This window comes from Pelophylax lessonae (assembly GCF_965119305.1).
Source record: "Pelophylax lessonae genome assembly, chromosome: 13".
NCBI classification, from domain to species: domain Eukaryota; kingdom Metazoa; phylum Chordata; class Amphibia; order Anura; family Ranidae; genus Pelophylax; species Pelophylax lessonae.
Window position 1 is genome coordinate 137,027,127 of NC_138780.1, and position 19,035 is coordinate 137,046,161.

Genomic DNA, 19,035 nt, shown 5'->3' on the forward strand with positions numbered 1-19,035 from the left:
TTTGCTGCATTGAAAGTAAAGGGGCTGAATAATTTTGCACGCCCAATTTTTCAGTTTTTTTATTTGTTAACAAAGTTTGAAATATCCAATAAATGTCGTTCCACTTCATGATTGTGTTCCACTTGTTGATTCTTCACAAAAAATTAGTTTTTTATCTGTATGTTTGAAGCCTGAAATGTGGCAAAAGATCGCAAAGTTCAAGGGGGCCCGAATACTTTCGCAAGGCACTGTACACTGTTACATTCTGAAAAATTGATGGCAAGGACTTTTTTCAATAAAGGAGAGGGCAGAAAGTGTCTGTCCCCAGTCAGGACCTCCTTCAATTTACTGCAGTGTTGGACCCAAAACTGTTACACCCGCAGCACCAGATGTTTAGCACTTTGATGAGAACCTGGCATAACTGGAACTTAGATTTCCACAGGCACCTGCAGCAGAAGACCTGTGTTTTCTTTCTTTCTAAAAGGAGGAGAGAGATGCATTGTATCTCTCTCTCTCCTTGCAGGGAGAAATAAATATGCAAAAATATGTTTAAGGAAAAATAAAAATGAAAGACAAAATGGTGCCAGGGTTAGGGTCCTGGTCAGTTAAAAAAAAAGCATGTTTTAAATCTAGTATCAGTGTGTTTTAGGTAGGATAAAAAAAAAGTAAAGCAAAATGTGCACTATTGTTTCTGGGCTGTACCAAGGGTACAAACATCAACTAGCATAATACACATATGTGTTATTGCTGCGATCGTCGGGAGCAGGAGAATTTGTGGCTTGTTCTTTGTAGGTAGGTTGTGGTAGTAGAAAGAAGTATACAGCAAAAATAAAAAAAAAATGTTTTTACTATTTTGAGCCAGTTTTTCTTTGATGATAAAAAAGAAAAAAAAATCAGGAGATATCCATTACCATTTATCGCCAAAAAAAAACCCCAATTTGTCCTGAAAAAAACTGAGGTATAATCCACCTGAATGCACAAAGTAGTTGTAATGATATGTACGGTTTTACTAACACATGTCAAGGTTGCAGGATTGTGCTTCGGCATTAACATTTGTTTTACCCTTAGGCGTGAATGGGTTAAACCAGGGCTCCACCCAAAAGGCTCCACGCAAGGCTTCACGCATTGGCTCTCGGGTGCTGCCACCGCCATCCCGACTAGGGGAAACCGGTAGGTTTCCCCTAGTCGGGATGGCGGTGGCAGCACCCGAGAGCCAATTGAAAAATTGGCTGGGGTGCCAACATCGCGGGATTGAAGGACAGGTAAGTGTCCTGATATTAAAAGTCAGCAGCTACAGTATTTGTAGTTGCTGAGTTTTTTTTAATTTTTTTTTTGGTGAGGTGGCTGGAGCTCCTCTTTTATTTAAAAAAAAAAAAACACGCTTTAAACTCTGTCTGCTTTGCTGACAATTGATGGAATGAAGTACAAATTTTATGTATTTTGATCTGACAGGCTGTTACCTGCAACATCATCGGAAGAGCCACTGATTGGGGACCACTGCTCTAGTGCCTGAACATTGAATGTGTGTATTGTTACTGTGTTCTTGGTATCGCCACCTGTCTGTCCTTACATAATATCATCTGTGTTTTGATGTGCTGTATATTTTCTGCTTCCCTGCAGAATCAAAGAACAATTTAATAAGTTGTACTGATGGGGTCAGGTTCTGCATGAGACACACCAAGACGTTTTATAATACACAAAATGTTTTACCATTGATGACTTATGAACATTGTATGTTGCACTGTGCCAACAGAAAGTTAATTTTATGCTTCTTGTAGGGGTCTGTTTTGTAAGGCGGTAGGTAGGAGGAAATATGAAAATGGATAGGATTTAGGAAGCACAGGGTTGCGTTCATTAAAATCCAGGAAGGATAATAAGTTTTGGACTTCTGGCTGGATGATGCTCAGAGTAATTTCTTCCCTGTTGATTGTCCCAACCAATCACTTGGCTCTTTGGAATTGTGCCATTATTTGAAGTGTGGATTGGTCATCTTTTCAAGGAAATCTTCTACTATCCCAAGCAATAACCATATGCAAGACTTATACGCCTTGTGTACTGCTGAGGGGGAGAGGAGTTCATCTGGCGGGCTTGCTGGTTGGCTTTTTAGCACAGCAATGATATTGGCCAAATATGTACCATAATGGCTTTGGTCTATCCTTGTTCCCCTGGGGAAGAAATGCAATCGATTAGAAACACAGGGTAGTGAGAATTGTACCCAACATGCTCTGATCATTATAGCCTTCTATATTGTTGTTCTTATCTATGTTATTTTAAAATGTTGCTAATGTCATTTTACAGATTTATGTGTGTATGTAAGCAGAATGCCCGAAAAGCAGGGGCGTAATTATAGGGATCGCAAGGGTCGCCATGGTGACCTGGCCCCGTGCTGCAGGGGGCCCGTGTAGCTCCCCTGTCACATTTGTCTACACCTGTGCCTGAGCCTCAGTCGGGGAGGCGGTCCTAGATACGGATGACTACTTGTGAACTTCGTGGCTACAGCTAGCACCAGGCTGGATGGGAGGGCTGGCGGGGCGGCATATAGCAGAATCGATCTCCATTATCCTCCTTGCTTCTGCAGGGCTTTCAATGGCTGCAGGAGTGTGATCGGTTCTCATATCCCGCCCCACCAGCCCTCCTATCCAGCCTGGTGCTAGCTGTCTCCACAATGTTCACAAGAAGTCATCTGTACCTAGGACCGCCTCCCAGCTCCGCCCCCCCCCCCCCCCCCCGACTCTGACTTCAGCTTCAACTTCTTGTTTTAAGGCTGTTCCTGCTGCTGGGCACGGTAGGAAAAATGATCTCTGCCACGAGGCAGCTCCCGCCTAGTAAGATACAAACCCATATCTGCCGCAGCAGAATGTAATGGAATACACTGCCCAAAGAGTATATTCCAAGTGTCTTACTGTCTGTCACTCTGCTTCCCCCCATCCCATACTGCCCCTCTCCTGTTATGCTGTCCCTCCATACTGCCCCCTCCTGGCACACTGTCCCCCCCCCCCCCCCCCCCCATACTGCCCTCCACTGCCCCCTCCCGTCACACTGCCCCTTATACTGCCCCCTCCTGGCACACTGCCCCCCCCATACTGCCCTCCACTGCCCCCTCCCGTCACACTGCCCCTTGTACTGCCCTCCTCTGCATCCCTCCCATCAACATGTAAAAGGGATCCGCTACGGGACCATAAAGAGTTCTGGGACCAGTGGGAAGGGCCAAGGCTGGAGGTCGGGAGGCCCTTCATGGTTTCTTGCATCAGGGCCCTGACGGTTCTAGTTACGCCTCTGCTGAAAAGTCTCATATAAACATAGTAAGGTATATCCAGAAAGGTGACCGAAGGTGGGGTAGTTTCCCAGGAATGTCACCCTAAAGCAGTTTAACACAGTGGGGTGATGATTTTCTGCCTGGATCAGGCAGGGTGGTGCTGACTTTGTATACACAGAGGAGTCAGGAATTTCAAGACTGAGCTTGTTAAAGAAAATCCGCAATGACCAAAATATTTTTCTCCTGAAAAATACTATTGCCTGGCTGTCTATAGCTTTAGTCATTTCTGAATACAGAGCAGTGAAATGAGCCAGAAGCTAGTGAAGTCATAGTAAACAATTTTTCTGCTTGAACTTTATGTATGTATATACGTGTGTATGTATGTGTGTGTGTGTGTGTGTGTGTGTGTGTGTGTATATATATATATATATATATATATATATATATATATATATATATATATATATATATATATATATATATATATATATATATATATATATATGTGTGTGTGTGTGTGTATATAATAAAATCCTTTTTTCTTTTTAATTGGTCACCAATTAGGGCAGCAGCGCTCTATTAATAGTAGGACTCTTTATCTGTGGCGATGTTACCCTAATAAATAGCATAGTAAAGTCAGAATCGCGTGGTCTGGGTTGGTGACGCATCGTATTGTCACCTTTTCAGTCCGCGCAATTTCGCAGTACAGTTTCCATTTAGTGAAAATACAATATAATAATTACATTGGAAGGACTCCTGCCTAATTACTTTGATGGTTTTACTTTTTTTTATGCTGCTTCAGTACAGTACAGTGCTGGTACAGCAGAACTTTGTTTAGAGCATATACTTTCACTTTTAGAACATCGGCATAGTAATAGCCATACAAACAATCGTTATTTTTGACAATCTAATCTAAGCTTTCTTTGAAATCTCTGGAGTTCTGCTTGTCGTCTTGTCATCTCTTCCCACAACTTCCTGGATCCCCTGCGTGCTTTGCAGCTTCTCCTCTGCTGTTCACTTTCCATTTCTAAAGGACTGCATATCCCATGGTACCTTGCTGCCTGCAAGCAGTTATTCCTGTACTGACTCCGCCTCCTGAAACTCCTCCTCTTATCACCTCTGTAATTTAGAATGCGGGTTCTGTGAAATGTGTGACACAGCAGTGCCTATTCACAGGGCATAGTAAATGAGTCACAGAATTTAAAGGTAGTAAATGTGCAGAGATCCTCGCAATGTAAGATTAAAAACTTCAAAAGAGGTAAAATTAATATTCGTTGTAGCCAGGGCTGGACTGTGAATAAAATTCAGCCCTGGAAATAATTTCATACCAGTCCCTGAGCATTTGTATACCAGCCCAACATCATTATTTTCTTGTTCATAAAAGTGAAGAACCATACAGTTTAAAGAACATTTGAAGAGTGTATTATATATGGGCAAATAAGACAGATCTGAAGGCTGTGTGGACATGGTACAGGAGATGCAGGGGCTGCGGGCATGGTACAGGAGAGGCAGGGGCTGCGGGCATGGTACAGGAGGTGGTCATAGGCTGTGTGGACATGGTACAGGAGGTGGTCATAGGCTGTGTGGACATGGTACAGGAGGTGGTCATAGGCTGTGTGGACATGGTGCAGGAGGTGGTCATAGGCTGTGTGGACATGGTGCAGCAGATGCAGGGGCTACGGGTATGGTGCAGGGGCTGCGGGCATGGTGCAGGAAATGTAGGGGCTGCGGGCATGGTGCAGGAAGTGGTCATAGGCTGTGTGGCCATGGTACAGGAGGTGGTCATAGGCTGTGTGGACAGTACAGGAGATGCAGGGGCTGCGGGCATGGTCCAGGAGATGGCCGGGGCTGCGGGCATGGCGCAGGAGATGGCCCGGGGCTGCGGGCATGGCGCAGGAGATGGCCCGGGGCTGCGGGCATGGTGCAGGAGATGGCCGGGCCTTAGTGTTTTTGTTTTAGCTTTATCATCTTCTGCAGTGATGTTTCTAGATGGGCTTCCAGTGATCTTTTACATCCTCCCTTGTTTTGTCACAGGTCAAAGAATTTTGATGCTGGAGATCTATATAAGAAGACGTGGGGGAACAGAGATGATGACGATGTTGTCTCCAAACAACCACGACAGGCCAACAACGGACAGCACCAGAGCGCACCAGGGCAGAGTGGTCCATACATAAAGAGGTAATGTGTTCCAATATTTTCAGTTTTCTTGACGTACTGTCCAACTAATGCATGGGAAAGGGTAACCTTTGAAAAGGGAATTTTATTGAGGAGTTCTCTACTGCTAAGCAGCAAAGCGGAGTGAAATTATTACTCATGTTTGCCTCACTTTCTCCCGCTTGTTCCTCGCGTGTTACCCTCTTTTTTTTTTAAAGGGGTCATTATAATACATTTTCATTGTTAGAGCACACTGGAACACATTTTTAAAGGTTTTCTTTCCTCCGCTGCGCTTTTAAGGTTCGAAGCACACAAGCTGTTTTTGTGATTGAGCTCAATAGGCATGTGTCTCATCATTCTCCTCCATTGAGGGACACAGGACGTTACCCTATGAGGTTATACTGCTGCTTACAGGAGAAATCAGAGGGTGGTTGTGAAAGCTGCTGGTAGATTGGTAGATATGTTAAAAAATTCTGGAAATCTCTCTAGTCAGCCAAAGTTTCCAATGCAATAGCATAACGACTTGAAAGTTTCCTCCAGTCAGCCATGAAGTGCAGGTTTTTCAAGTTCCCACTGGTCTTCTCTCTGTACCAGCCCCATATCCTTGCTGGATAACCTAGTTTGTTTCATTTTCGCACGACCCTGCTACACGACAGGCCAGTATTCTGAGGATTCTACAAAGAGTGTTGCTGTTCAGTTCTGCGCCTGTTTGTCTCTGCTTATTCTGAGGTTAGCTGCAGCACCCTGTTCTTATTTCAAATATTACACTAAGGGTTTTTGCGTGTGATTTATGTGGCAGCTAAGTATGGTTCCTTGTGCTTCAGCTGCCACTACTCATCTTCACTTTTAGCGAGTTTGGTGACGACATTGTGTGGGGGAGTTTTCACACTTCGCACCTACGATAATTTCATAAAATTTTCCCAGCTGCTTATGTAGCACTTTGAGGTTGTTGCTGCATTGTAGGCAGTTGAGCACCTTTCAAATTTCCTGACATTTTTTTTTTTCTTCAGCCAGGACTACCACACGGTTTTTTTTTTTTTTTTCTCTCTGTTAACTGGGAACATGGTATACAGTAAGGGTCACCCATCCATCTCACCAAGACGCTTGCATTGTGATTGGCTTTAAATTGAAGGTTCAGTTATTGTAACCTGGCAATATTCACCAAGCAGGCTGGCAAGAGGCAGAACCCAAACTTCAATTCCCTCAGTTGGACCAGAGGTTGCTGACCTATTTGTCATAGCAGCATACGACAGCCTGCTCTGATCATTTTCTCTTAAGGTAGGAAGAGTAGTATCCATGTAGACTCTCACAACTGCTACCGTATGCAAAGCATGGCACAGTCAGTGTTCATTCTATTCATTAACAGGGGCCACCTAATCTCCAGCAAGGGGTGGGGGATGCTGCACTCTAGGGAGAGAGCATGAGGGGCCATTCTGAACTCATAAACCAATGAAAATGGTGCGCTGTTCAAATAAAAAGTATACTCCTATATTTATGTGGTAAATACTTTAAGGAAATTGCTTTCAACAATCGTGTATCATGATGACATAAAATCATGAATATCTGTGTTATAGTTATCAAAACCTGTGCATATTATACAACCATACTTGTATAAATGTAGTGAAAAAATAAAATATAAAATAAAACACAAACTTCTGCTCCCAAAAAACAAGCAGTGTGAAAAGGTCCACAAAAATGTTCAGTGCATAAAGCGCTCCACAAAAATCTTCAATGATGTATATGTGATTTCTAGTAAATGTTCCAGCCGCCTGGTATCCACCTCTATCTGCAATGCACGCTCACCTGAAAACATATATGTAACTTGCAATATAGTCAGGGTGTTCCTCAGTGATCCAGCTATCTTCCCTTTTATATGCACCTCTATCCAGAGTGAAGGAGCTCCTCTACATATTTAAATGAAACAAGATGGGTTCATCGTGCAGTGAGTTTTAAAAATGTATTGATTAAAAGCAACTTCATCTATTACACTCACTTGTAATCCACCTTAAAATTATGTCAGAGACAAGGTGCAAATACAGAGGATACAGCGGCTCCATCTCACCCGGCAAGGGTCGCGGTGACACTAGATCTGATGTCACAGGCTCCTCCTACGCGTTGCGTCACTAGTCACATGACTTCCTCAGGGTGGGAGCACTGTGACAGACGCTGGAACTATAAGGTCTCCGGCTTGATTTGTATTGTCATGGTAACGTCACTCCAGTCTTACCCTCCGAAGAAGTGCCATACAATCAGCTATAATTGCTAGGTAGAATCCAATGAATTTGGATGAAACACCGGCATACATTCCTACATTTCTATATTTATAGATATTATTTAGCCCAAAAATAAAAACAAAAAGACAAATTTGAAGGCAAGAAATGGCAAAAAGAGGGAGAAAAAAACGGAATGGCAAAAAGAGGGAGAAAAAAACGGAATGGCAAAAAGAGGGAGAAAAAAACGGAATGGCAAAAAGAGGGAGGAAAAAAATATTAAAGAAATAAGGAAATTTATTTTTTGTCATAAGAGTGTAACTAATAGGAATTACATAAAATTGGCTAAAATAAACTAAAATGATTAAACTTCTAAATAGAAGACTCCTATAGTGGCTATAACATCACCGTTAGAAGCAACCGGCATATAAAATTGTCATATGGGCAGGAGGAGAAGACACAGTATAAGAATTTCTTACCAACCTCCATAGGAACAAAAAAATATAGTTCTAACCTATGAATCCCATAATAAAACCGTACATTTTCTGGATGTGACCATTCAATTGGAGAATTTATAAAATGACAACCAAAACATTCTTCAAAAGTATAGATAGCAACAGTTATATACTGGTTGAGATTTGTCATTTTCCATCACGGCTTAATAAAATCCCGAAGGGTCAGCTAGGAATGGCAGTCTACCAGTTGATTACCGTGAACAAGCCATGGTGATAAACCATAGATTCATTGAACGGGGATATGATAGTGATTTTATCACAGAAAAGATCAAAGAAGTAGCCAATATCCCTAGGGAAACTCTTATTCAAGACAAACCAAGAAATGAAAGATCTCAAATTGGAAGTACTTATTCTAGACTATCATATACAACATAAGTCGAAAAATTGTTTAGAAAATATTGGCCCATCTTGAGAGAAGATAACCAATTACAAATGATATTACCTCAACAGCCAAAATTCATATATAGACGAGCTCCATCTCAAAATTTGACCCTTTTACAAAGAAATTTTTTTTCCCCTGTAAGGGATGCTATGCCTGCCATAAACCAAACAAAAATGGAGTACAGTAAAGTGTGATCAGTTTACATCTATGACTACAGGCAGGCAATACCAGATTAAGGATTTAATATCTTGCAGATTGAATGAGTTGTATATGTACTTCAATGTCCAAAAAACAGTATGTAGGTAGAACTAAAAGAACATGTCCAGAATATTCAAAAAGTTTTCCCTAAACACAATATATCTAGACATTTTTCACAATAATGATCACACTATGTTACAGTTCTGGGCCATTGAACAATTCAATCTTACTGGAATTTTAAATTGGGTACACTTCTTTTAAATGCTATACTATTCAGTTTGATTTAAAGCGGTAGTATACCCATTTTTGTGACTCTTACCTACAGGTAAGCCTATAATAAGGCTTACCTGTAGGTACAATTAATATCTCCTAAACTGGCACGGTTTAGGAGATATTTGCACTGCATACAGCCGCTGACGCTAGCGGCGCATGTGCTCTGAAGGTCCAGCGGACCTTCGGAGTTCCCTGCCAGGAAGTTGCCGGAAAGTTAATCCCCCGCGCGCATGTGCGGAAGTGACATCATCGTGGCTCCGGCCACTCGCAGCGCCGGAGCCACCGAACCCGGGGGATCATGTCCGCTCCCACAGCGGTGTCCGGGGGTCCATGTCGGGGCTTCGTTTTAAGGTACCTTTTTGTCTTGCAGGGTTTTTTTTTTTTTTTTTTTTTTTTGAGTATACTACAGCTTTAAGCTGTTTTATATCCAATTATTAGACCTTGAAATATCAATTATGACCACTAGGTGGAGTAAACTAGTTTTATACTGTCTACAATTTTATATGCTGGTTACTACCAATGGTGATGCTATAGCCACTATAGGAGTCTTCTATTTAGAAGTTTAGTCATTTTAGTTTATTTTTACTAATGTTATGTAGATCCTTTTAGTTGCACTCTTATGATTTATGATAATGTAGCAGGTGATGTGGGTCTGCCATTGTTACCGGTTACCTTTCCAGCCCATGTGAGCTGCGACCCTGGGTGTGAGAACTGAGACATGAACAACTCCAGAATCTTTGTTTTTGTTGTTTTATTGTAGATAAAGGGGATGGGAGAAGGGAATGAGTGGGATACTCCTTTAGGCTTCAACTAGATACACTTGGGACTTTGTTCCTGAAAAATGCCCGTTGGCGCTTTCTTGATGCCAGGCGGCGCCAGCCAACGCTCACTAACTCTGTGAACACTCTGTAACTCGATAGAAGTGCTGAATCCTTGACTTAAAGTCCAGAAGATCCAGGACTGTGAAATTGTAGAACCACTGACACTGTTATGCCGCAACAAGTCACTTAATACTCCCCTCCCGCCTGGCTCTGGCTTGAGGTAGTATGATGAAGGATTCTTAAAAGCTGTGAATTCCAACTAGCACACTCTGTACAATTCAGGGCCCATATGCAGGTGCCCCCTTTAACCTTGAATCCTTCGGGGTTCACTGTCTATGCACCCCCCTCTGTAATTTCAGGGTCCTCAACCTAGGTACCCCCTTTCAGCTAGCTGGCGCTGGATCCCAGAACCTCTTCCGGAGTGTCCCTTCTATCTCTGGCAGACCCCCAGGGGCAATCCGCAGTACTCACAACCTGTGTAGGCTTTCCAGGGACTGGACTGCTCTCGCTCTCCGCAGGTTCTCTGCACACCGGATCCCCTCGGCTCAACTCAGCACTCTCTGGATTCCCAAGCGACAACCTGAGACATCCACCTTCCTCAGACAGCAGGAGAGACAGCCGCACTCTCCCTCCTGGGACTCTCCTCCCACCAAAGACACCGTGTCACGCACTTCCCGCAAACTTATACCCACTCCCAGAATATTTTGCAGCATAATCTGCCTTCTGGGGTAGTTACAAGCTTGGATGTGTCCCCTGATTGGGCTTCCTCCACTACCCAATGAGAAGCCTCTCACAGGAGCCAGTGGGGATACTTCTCCCCTCAGCAGGCACATCTGGAAGCCATGACACCCTAGCTAGATAAATCACAGCCCTGCTGTTAAGCAGACAAGGCCCACTATACATTTACCTAGCACCAATAAAATAATAAAATACAATAAAAAAATAATTTCCTTATTTCTTTTTTAGTTTTTTTCCTCCCTCTTTTTTGCCATTCCAATTTTTTTCTCCCTCTTTTTGCCGTTCATTTCTTTCTCTTTCATTATTCTTTTTGTTTTTATTCTTGGGCTAAATAAGATCTATAAATATAGAAATGCAGGAATGCTGGTGTTTTCATACCGTTGGATTTAGCTATAAACATTCTACTTGTGTGAGATTGATCTTGTGAGTGTGAGATCGGAGTGACGTTACCATGACGATACAAATCAAGCCGGAGACTATATAGTTCTGGCGTCTGTCACAGTGCTCCCACCCTGAGGAAATCGGGCGACTCCCGTACCAGGTAAGCTATAGCCGCTGTATCATCTGTATTTGCCCTTTGTCTCTGACATCATTTTAAGGTGATTACAAGTCTTTGAAATGCGAGTGTAATAGATGAAGTTGCTTTTAATCAATACATTTTTAAAATGCATTGCACGATGAACCCATCTTGTTTCATTTAAATATGCCTGTGGAGCTACTTCACTCTGGATAGAGGTGGATATAAAGGGAAGATAGCTGGATCACTGTGAGGAACTCCCTGACTATATTGTGAGTTACATATATATTTTCAGGTGAGCGCGCGTTGAACATAGAGGTGGATACCAGGTGGCTGGAATATTTACTAGAAATCACCTATACATCACTGAAGATTTTTGTGGAGCGCTTTATGCACTGAACATTTTTGTGGACTTTTTCACACTGCTTGTTTTTTTTGGGAACAGACGTTTTTGTTTTGTTTTTATATTTTATTTTTTCACAATGTCATTATTTATACATGTATGGTTATATAATATTATGCACAGGTTTTGGTTACTATATCACTGATATTCATGATTTTATGTCATTATGATAGATGATTGTTGAAAGTATTTACTTGAAGTATTTTCCACATATAGATACGAGTATAATTTTTATTTGAACAGCGCACCTTTTTTTTTTATTTGTTTATAGTTGCATTTTTTCAAGACTCAGAGAGCTTGATATAGTGGTAGCAGCAGTTCACTAGCACCTGTAGTCATACGTCTTATATTCGTTAGTATACCATAGCAGCACACCAGTGCCCCAAAAATATTAACATTCTGAACTCAGCCTTCATGTTTCCCATCCTGTGTTATGAAGCCCCAACCTGGTTCTAGAAGCTAACACTTTCCATGGTAAGAGCCAGCGCTGGATTAGCCACTCTGGTCTCTTAAAGGAGACTGGTCCCAATAGCTGCCATTCTGTTGATAATGGTGATGAGGATGTGCTACATTCTATAGACTGTGGCGGGTTTATCAGGCAAGTCCTAAATGCTCCACACAGGTTGCAAGCCTTAATGACCAACACTCTATTTCAGTGATGATAGTCTGTGGGTGCCTATGGGCTGTGGCTACTCTCCAGACCCTGAGTAAACTATATGCGGTCTTGATGGGCATATGCAGGCCACTGGTTTTAGGAGCTTACAACTAGCAGCTGGGGTGGGGACAAATTGACTTCTCCTCCTGTCCACCTAGAGTTTTCCTGCTACCTGCATAGCCCCTTCCCTGATTCTCTGTCTGGTAATTGTCTGTGCTCTCTGGGGTCAAATAATGGATAAGCAGTCCAAGGCCCTCCTCCGTTTATCACCTCCAACCTTCTGGTGTCACTGCACAGTTTGACAGATCTTCTTTGACATCTCTTGGGTCTTCCCAAGCAAGGTCTCTTAGCATTTTATCACTAACCAAAAAGACCCCAACCCCACCGCTTTTCCCCCCTTGGATTTTAAAGCTCTGGGTATTTTTACATTCATTTCAAACCCAGTAAGTCTGCAGGGAATCTACAGGGTCTGTCCATGTTTCTTTCCCAGGGAGAATTCTTGACTTCTGTGGACATCAAGAATGTGTTTGTGCTTGTACTTCCCTTTTCAGCGCAATGATGTGTCCAACTGTTGTGGGACTCCTACATTAGCAGTTTGTGGTCTTATGCCTCGTACACACGTACCGAACGATTGGCCGTCTTTTGTCCAGGGCTGTCGTGTCTGTTAAAAACTGCAAAAGACTGCACACAAATTTTGTCGGCCAACAACAGCCGACTGCAGAAGTGATGTCATGTGATGGTTAACTTTCCTTGTCTTTTTTCTTTTCTGAGCATGCCCAGTCTTGCAAATCTGCTGTCTGGTGTTGGCCAACAAAAATTTTAATGCTTGCACGACAGATTCTGTTCGGCCGAAAATGCGCTGTCGGCTGTCGGAAGCATCATACTAACAAGCCTACAATCGGCCGATCGGTCGTCAGCCGAATATTTACGGCCGACAATCGGTACGTGTGTACGGGGCATAACACTTCAGCCTGTGCTCTACACCTCAGTTGTTTACCAATGTTGGCCCAGTATTTACCATTTCTGCTATTTTGGCATCTCTGTTGTGGAGTAATTAGGACCTCCTGTTCAGGTGCAGGTTCCATTAAACAGTGTATATTATTTGTCTTTACATTACAACACTTCCAGTGGATCCCTATCTTTCAGCAATGGTCACTGGAACCAACTCATTGTTAGGAATATCTAAGTCTGGACCTGGACACAGCGCAGGCCATGGTGTTTCTTTCACATGAGAAATTTCAATCTTATATTCTAACTGTCCAGTCCTGGAGTTGTCAAACTTTTTTTGCTTGAGTCAAAAAGTGATGGTAGCCTTCTTCCAGACAATCCAATTTGCCAGTTACCTCCATACTTTTTTTTAACACAACATTGTTATCACCAGACAAGTCAGGCCGCTGTATTTTGCAGGACTGAGGTATAGGGCATTCTAGTGGTCCTTTTATTGCTCTGGGTTGGCCCAGATGGATGTGATATGCCAACCAGCCTCCTAGCCTATGCTCCGTGTGCACTAACCAGATCTTCATGATTTTCTGTGTCAAGGGCTGAATTGCTATCCTTTTTCACGATCACTAGCTATAACAGCATGAGATATGGGTATTTGTAAGATAGGGAGCATTTCTGATTCAGTGATTCCTATGATGCTAAAAGCTAGGAAGTCTGCTTCTGACCATAAACATCAGAGAAAAAGATTTTACGGCAAGTAAAAAATCGAATTTTTCCATTACCTGGGTCTGGGACAGGGTTTAGCTCTCGGCACTTCTAAAGGCTACAGTCAGGTCCATAAATATTGGGACATCGACACAATTCTAATAATTTTGGCTCAATTATAGCCTGAAGTCTGGAATGCATAGACCTCACCAGACGCTGGGTTTAATCCCTGGTGATGGTCTTCCAGGCCTCTACTGCAACTCTCTTCAGTTTCTGTTTGTTCTTGGGGCATTTTCCCTTCAGTTTTGTCTTCAGTAAGTGAAATGCATGCTCAATCGGATTCAGGTCAGGTGATTGACTTGGCCATTGCATAACATTCCACTTCTTTCCCTTAAACTCTTTGGTTGCTTTCGCAGTATGCTTCGGGTCATTGTCCATCTGCACTGTGAAGCGCCATCCAATGAGTTCTGAAGCATTTGGCTGAATATGAGCAGATAATATTGCCCGAAACATTTCAGAATTCATCCTGCTGCTTTTGTCAGCAGTCACATCATCAATAAATACAAGAGAACCAGTTCCATTTTCAGCCATACATGCCCACGCCATGACACTACCACCACCATGCTTCACTGATGAGGTGGTATGCTTTGGATCATGAGCAGTTCCTTTCCTTCTCCATACTCTTCTCTTCCCATCACTCTGGTACAAGTCGATCTTGGTCTCATCTGTCCATAGGATGTTGTTCCAGAACTGTGAAGGCTTTTTTAGATGTTGTTTGGCAAACTCTAATCTGGCCTTCCTGTTTTTGAGGCTCACCAATGGTTTACATCTTGTGGTGAACCCTCTGTATTCACTCTGGTGAAGTCTTCTCCTGATTGTTGACTTTGACACACATACACCTACCTCCTGGAGAGTGTTCTTGATCTGGCCAACTGTTGTAAAGGGTGTTTTCTTCACCAGGGAAAAAATTATTCGGTCATCCACCACAGTTGTTTTCCGTGGTCTTTCCGGATCTTTTGGTGTTGCTGAGCTCACCGGTGCGTTCTTTCTTTTTAAGGATGTTCCAAACAGTTGATTTGGCCACACCTAATGTTTTTGCTATCTCTCTGATTTGTTTTGTTTTTTCAGCCTAATGATGGCTTGCTTCACTGATAGTGACAGCTCTATGGATCTCATATTGAGAGTTGACAGCAACAGATTCCAAATGCAAATATCACACTTAAAATGAGCTCTGGACCTTTTATCTGCTCCGTGTAAATGGGATAATGAGGGAATAACACACCTGGCCATGGAACAACTGAGCAGCCAATTGTCCCATTACTTTTGGTCCCTTTTAAAAAGTGGGAGGCACATATACAAACTGTTGTAATTCTTACACCGTTCACCTGATTTGTATGTAAATACCCTCAAAATTAACCACTTAAGCCCCGGAGGATTTGGCTGCTAAACGACCAGGGGGTATTTTGCGATTCGGCACTGCATGACTTTAACGGACAATTGCCCGGTCGTGCGACGCTGTACCTAAACTAATTTGGCGTCCTTTTTTTCCCACAAACAGAGCTTTCTTTTGGTGGTATTTGATCACCTGTGCGATTTTTTGATCATGCGCTATAAACAAAAAAAAGAGCGTCAATTTTGCAAAAATAGCAATATTTTTCACATTTTTTTATATGAAATTCCCCCCCAAAAAAAATGTAAAAATCAAAATTTTTTAACATTTTCGGCCAATTTGTTTTATGCTACCTATGTTTGGTAAAAAAAATCGCAAAAAGCGTACTTTGATTGGTTTGCGCAAAAGTTATCGCGTTTACTAACAAAGGAAAGATTTTTGTCATTTTTGTTGTTTTTTTTTTTTTAGCGCGTAATGGCGGCGATCTGCGATTTTTTTTTTTTTTTTGCGGTACTGCGACATTGGGGCGGACAGATCGGACCCTTGACTGACATTTTTGACACTTTTGGGGTTACCAGTGACATTTCTACAGTAATCAGTGCTATACATATGCACTGTTACTGTAAAAATACACTGGTAGTGAAGGGGTTAACTTTATTTGGGAGGGAGGGTTGTGTGTGTCCCTAGGGGCGTGCTTTCTACTGTGATTGGCTGTGGCTTGAGCTGTAAGGACACTGATCAACGGATCTACATAGTAGATCCGTGTGATCAGTGTCTTTACACCGAGGAGAATGACAGGCAGCTTGTTTACACAAGCTGCCTGACTTTCTCCCTCTCCCCCGCCGATCGCAGAGTGGCCGGCGGACATCGGGTCCGCTGGTCACACGCGCAGGGGGGTCCGTGACCGCGCGGGAGCACGCCGGCGGCGCGCTTGCTCCCCAGTCCCTTCCAGGCTAGTGACGTACCGATACGTCACTCTGCCTGTGAGGGGCTGACCGCCGCAGTATATAGTCGTGCGGCGGTCGGCAAGCGGTTAAGCTGAAAGTCTGCAGTTTAATTTCAAATCCAATATTTATGGACCCGACTGTAGGTTTTTGCCCTATCCGTCTTACTCCTGAGACCTTTGGCCTTACACTCCCTTGATTTAAATGTTTAGACTTTAGTCTTCTATGTAGCTCCCCCTCTTTGTTCCCCTGTGACTCCATGTGATTTCAATCTAGTTCTCTGTGCACTTCAAACACCACTATTTGAATCCATTTGAGATATTTCTCTCTACGCATCCCAAAAAGTGGTATTTCTTGTAGGGCATCACTTCCGGGAGGCGAGTATTTGATGTGTTTTTGGCTGTGAGAGTGTCTCTCAGCAACTGCTTCTTTCACTTTTGTAACTCCAGATGAGACCCCATAAGGGTACCCTGGGTTTCTTGTGCCATGATTTCCAGGTGGCTAGGACAGACCATCATCCAAGCTCATGGTCTCTGGAGTCGGGTTCCATCCCTTCCTGTCAAGAAGCACTCTACTAATTTGTGCGTACTTCTAGGTCTTTTTAGCAACTGTCAACTTTCCCCAATTTTCAAGGCTACCTCTTTGTTTTCTGTTCTTGTTTTTGAAGTACTACCAGAAATATATTCCGGCCTCATGCACATGGGGCATTTTAAACGTGGCTCCTAGAGGTGTCTTGGGTGTGTTTTTTTTTTTTTTTTTTTTTCTTCTGCCTCTAAATGCCCCTCAGTGCTAACTTATCCTCAGTGTTAGCCTATGTGTCCATGCACACATAGACGTTTACATACCAGTGTGTTCAGGAACAGCGTTTTTTTTTTGGCAGAATAAACATCTAACATGCCTAAAAGCGTGCAAACGTGCCTAAGTGCTAGGTGCATCAACCACTTGGGTGTTCATTCATTTCAATGGCCAGATTAAATTACTATATTGGCCAATGAAATGAATATACACCCAAGCATTTGACACTTCTAAACGCGCTTGCAAGATAATAGCATTAGTTGTGTTTTTGATGCTGCTTTTCTCCTGCCATTAAGAGCTGGGCAAATGCCTAGTGTGCATGAGGCCTTAGCGCTGGGTCTTTCAGGTGGTTCCCTGAGCTGCACGCAGTCCTAAGTTCCGTTTTCTTGAGTCTGTTAGCTTTTGCTGCTATGTTGCCCACCTCACTGTTGGACTGCTTTTGAACATCCTGATAGTCTAAGAAATGTTTGTGCCCCAGAATTTCTGTGTTAAGGATATAAATAAAAAAGGTTATGGTAAGTACAAAGGTTATTTTTTCATCTTGACTAACCAATAAATGTTTGGTATCTCTGGTGTAACTTCAAAGCACCCAATACCTGTCTCTTTGAATCTGGTAGGGTAACAAATGATGCCAAAGAAGACGAGATGGATGACAATTTACAACAGGTCGGGAGCATTTTGGGAAATCTCAAGATTATGGCTATAGATATGGGTAATGAGATTGAGTCCCAGAACAAATTAATTGACCGAATTAATGAGAAGGTAAGAGTCTTCTCTGCTGCACTGTTTGGTAATGTTTTTTTAGCTTTTGCACAGAAGCTTAACTGTTAGAATTAGTTTATATGCAGTATTAATCCTCTTGTATTGCAAAGTATAATCATAATGGTTGTAGTAAAGAGGAAACTCCAATAGATGTACTGTAAACACGCATTCTTTCTTTTGCAAAAAAAAGTGGATTTGTAGCCTGGATTAAGGGGAGGCAGATCTTGCCAATGCCAAAAAGCCTTACACCAGAAGGGTGTTCAGCTCACAGCGCTCCACTCTCCCTGGATTGACCATAGCAAACCAAAAGGCTATGTGTGACATGAATATGGTCTCAAACTATAAATATAGCAATCAAGTTATTGTGAACTACTGAGCAGGTAGCCCAACACCTAGACACACAACTACTACACACTAAGGGGATTGTTGCTGTAATCAGGGAGAGGGAACTCTACCTGTGAAGACAAAAAGGGAAGGGAGAAAACCGTGCAGACCCTCTGGTGTAGTAAAAAGATCAAAGAGCTTTATTAATAACCGGTTTCGTGCTCACAAACTAAAATGTGAGCGTGCGCATAAAGTCCACGAGAGGCCAGAGGAAGAAGAGGAGTCCTTGAAACGTGTCCTGCGACCCCACTTTTGCAGGAGACTATAGTCCACTGAGTGCTGTTCTTGGGATTGAGTGAGCCGAGCGGGAGTAGAGACTTTTAGCAATCAACCCATCTCTTCATCTGACATCTAGTCACATCGTGATCTGGACACTGTGGCGGCTGCTCATCCATCCTTTCCTTGTGATTGTGTTGTGCATTCAGTGGACTTTTTCTCGGGGACTATTGGCTTTTTTCCACTGCAAGTACCGGCTCGGCTCTACTCGGCCCTGCTTGGCCCGGTTTGCTTTTCCACTGCTGGTACCGCATGGTACGGTGTTGGAACGGTTCGGTATGGTTCGGTATGGTTTGCTTTTCCACTAAAGTAGTACTAAAGTTAAGTGGGTGGGATAAAAACGGGGTGGGTGGGATTCTCTGACCAATCAGTGGCTAGTAGTGACTGCATGCAAAGGATTGTGGGATATGGTACCGGGTATGGTACCTGTTGGAACCACAATCGAGAAGGTACTGTTTTTGAGAGCCGTACCGTTCGGTTCTATGCAGTGGAAAAGCGCAGCCGTATCGTACCGTACCGAACCGTTCCTACACCATACCATGCGGTACCAGCAGTGGAAAAGCACAAAAGCGAGCCGAACCGTTCGGTTCCATGCAGTGGAAAAGCGCCATATATGCGTGCTCTCACATTTTATTTTGTGAGTATATAACATATTGTATTTAATAAAGCTCTTTGATCTTTTTACTACACCAGAGGTCTGCATGGTTTTCTCACTTGCCTAGCTCTTGCAGACTTG

General features: G+C 43.0%; 1 protein-coding gene across 2 annotated transcripts in view; it reads left to right on the top strand.

Moving 5' to 3' along the window:
• Positions 1 to 19,035, top strand: part of SNAP23 (synaptosome associated protein 23) — a 117,140-nt gene that overhangs the window by 95,552 nt on the left and 2,553 nt on the right. For both annotated transcript variants that reach the window (XM_082275422.1, XM_082275423.1), the window contains exons 6-7: positions 5,270 to 5,413; positions 17,495 to 17,639. In XM_082275422.1, coding sequence (XP_082131548.1) covers positions 5,270 to 5,413; positions 17,495 to 17,639 — 289 coding nt within the window. The remainder of the gene's footprint in view (positions 1 to 5,269; positions 5,414 to 17,494; positions 17,640 to 19,035) is intronic.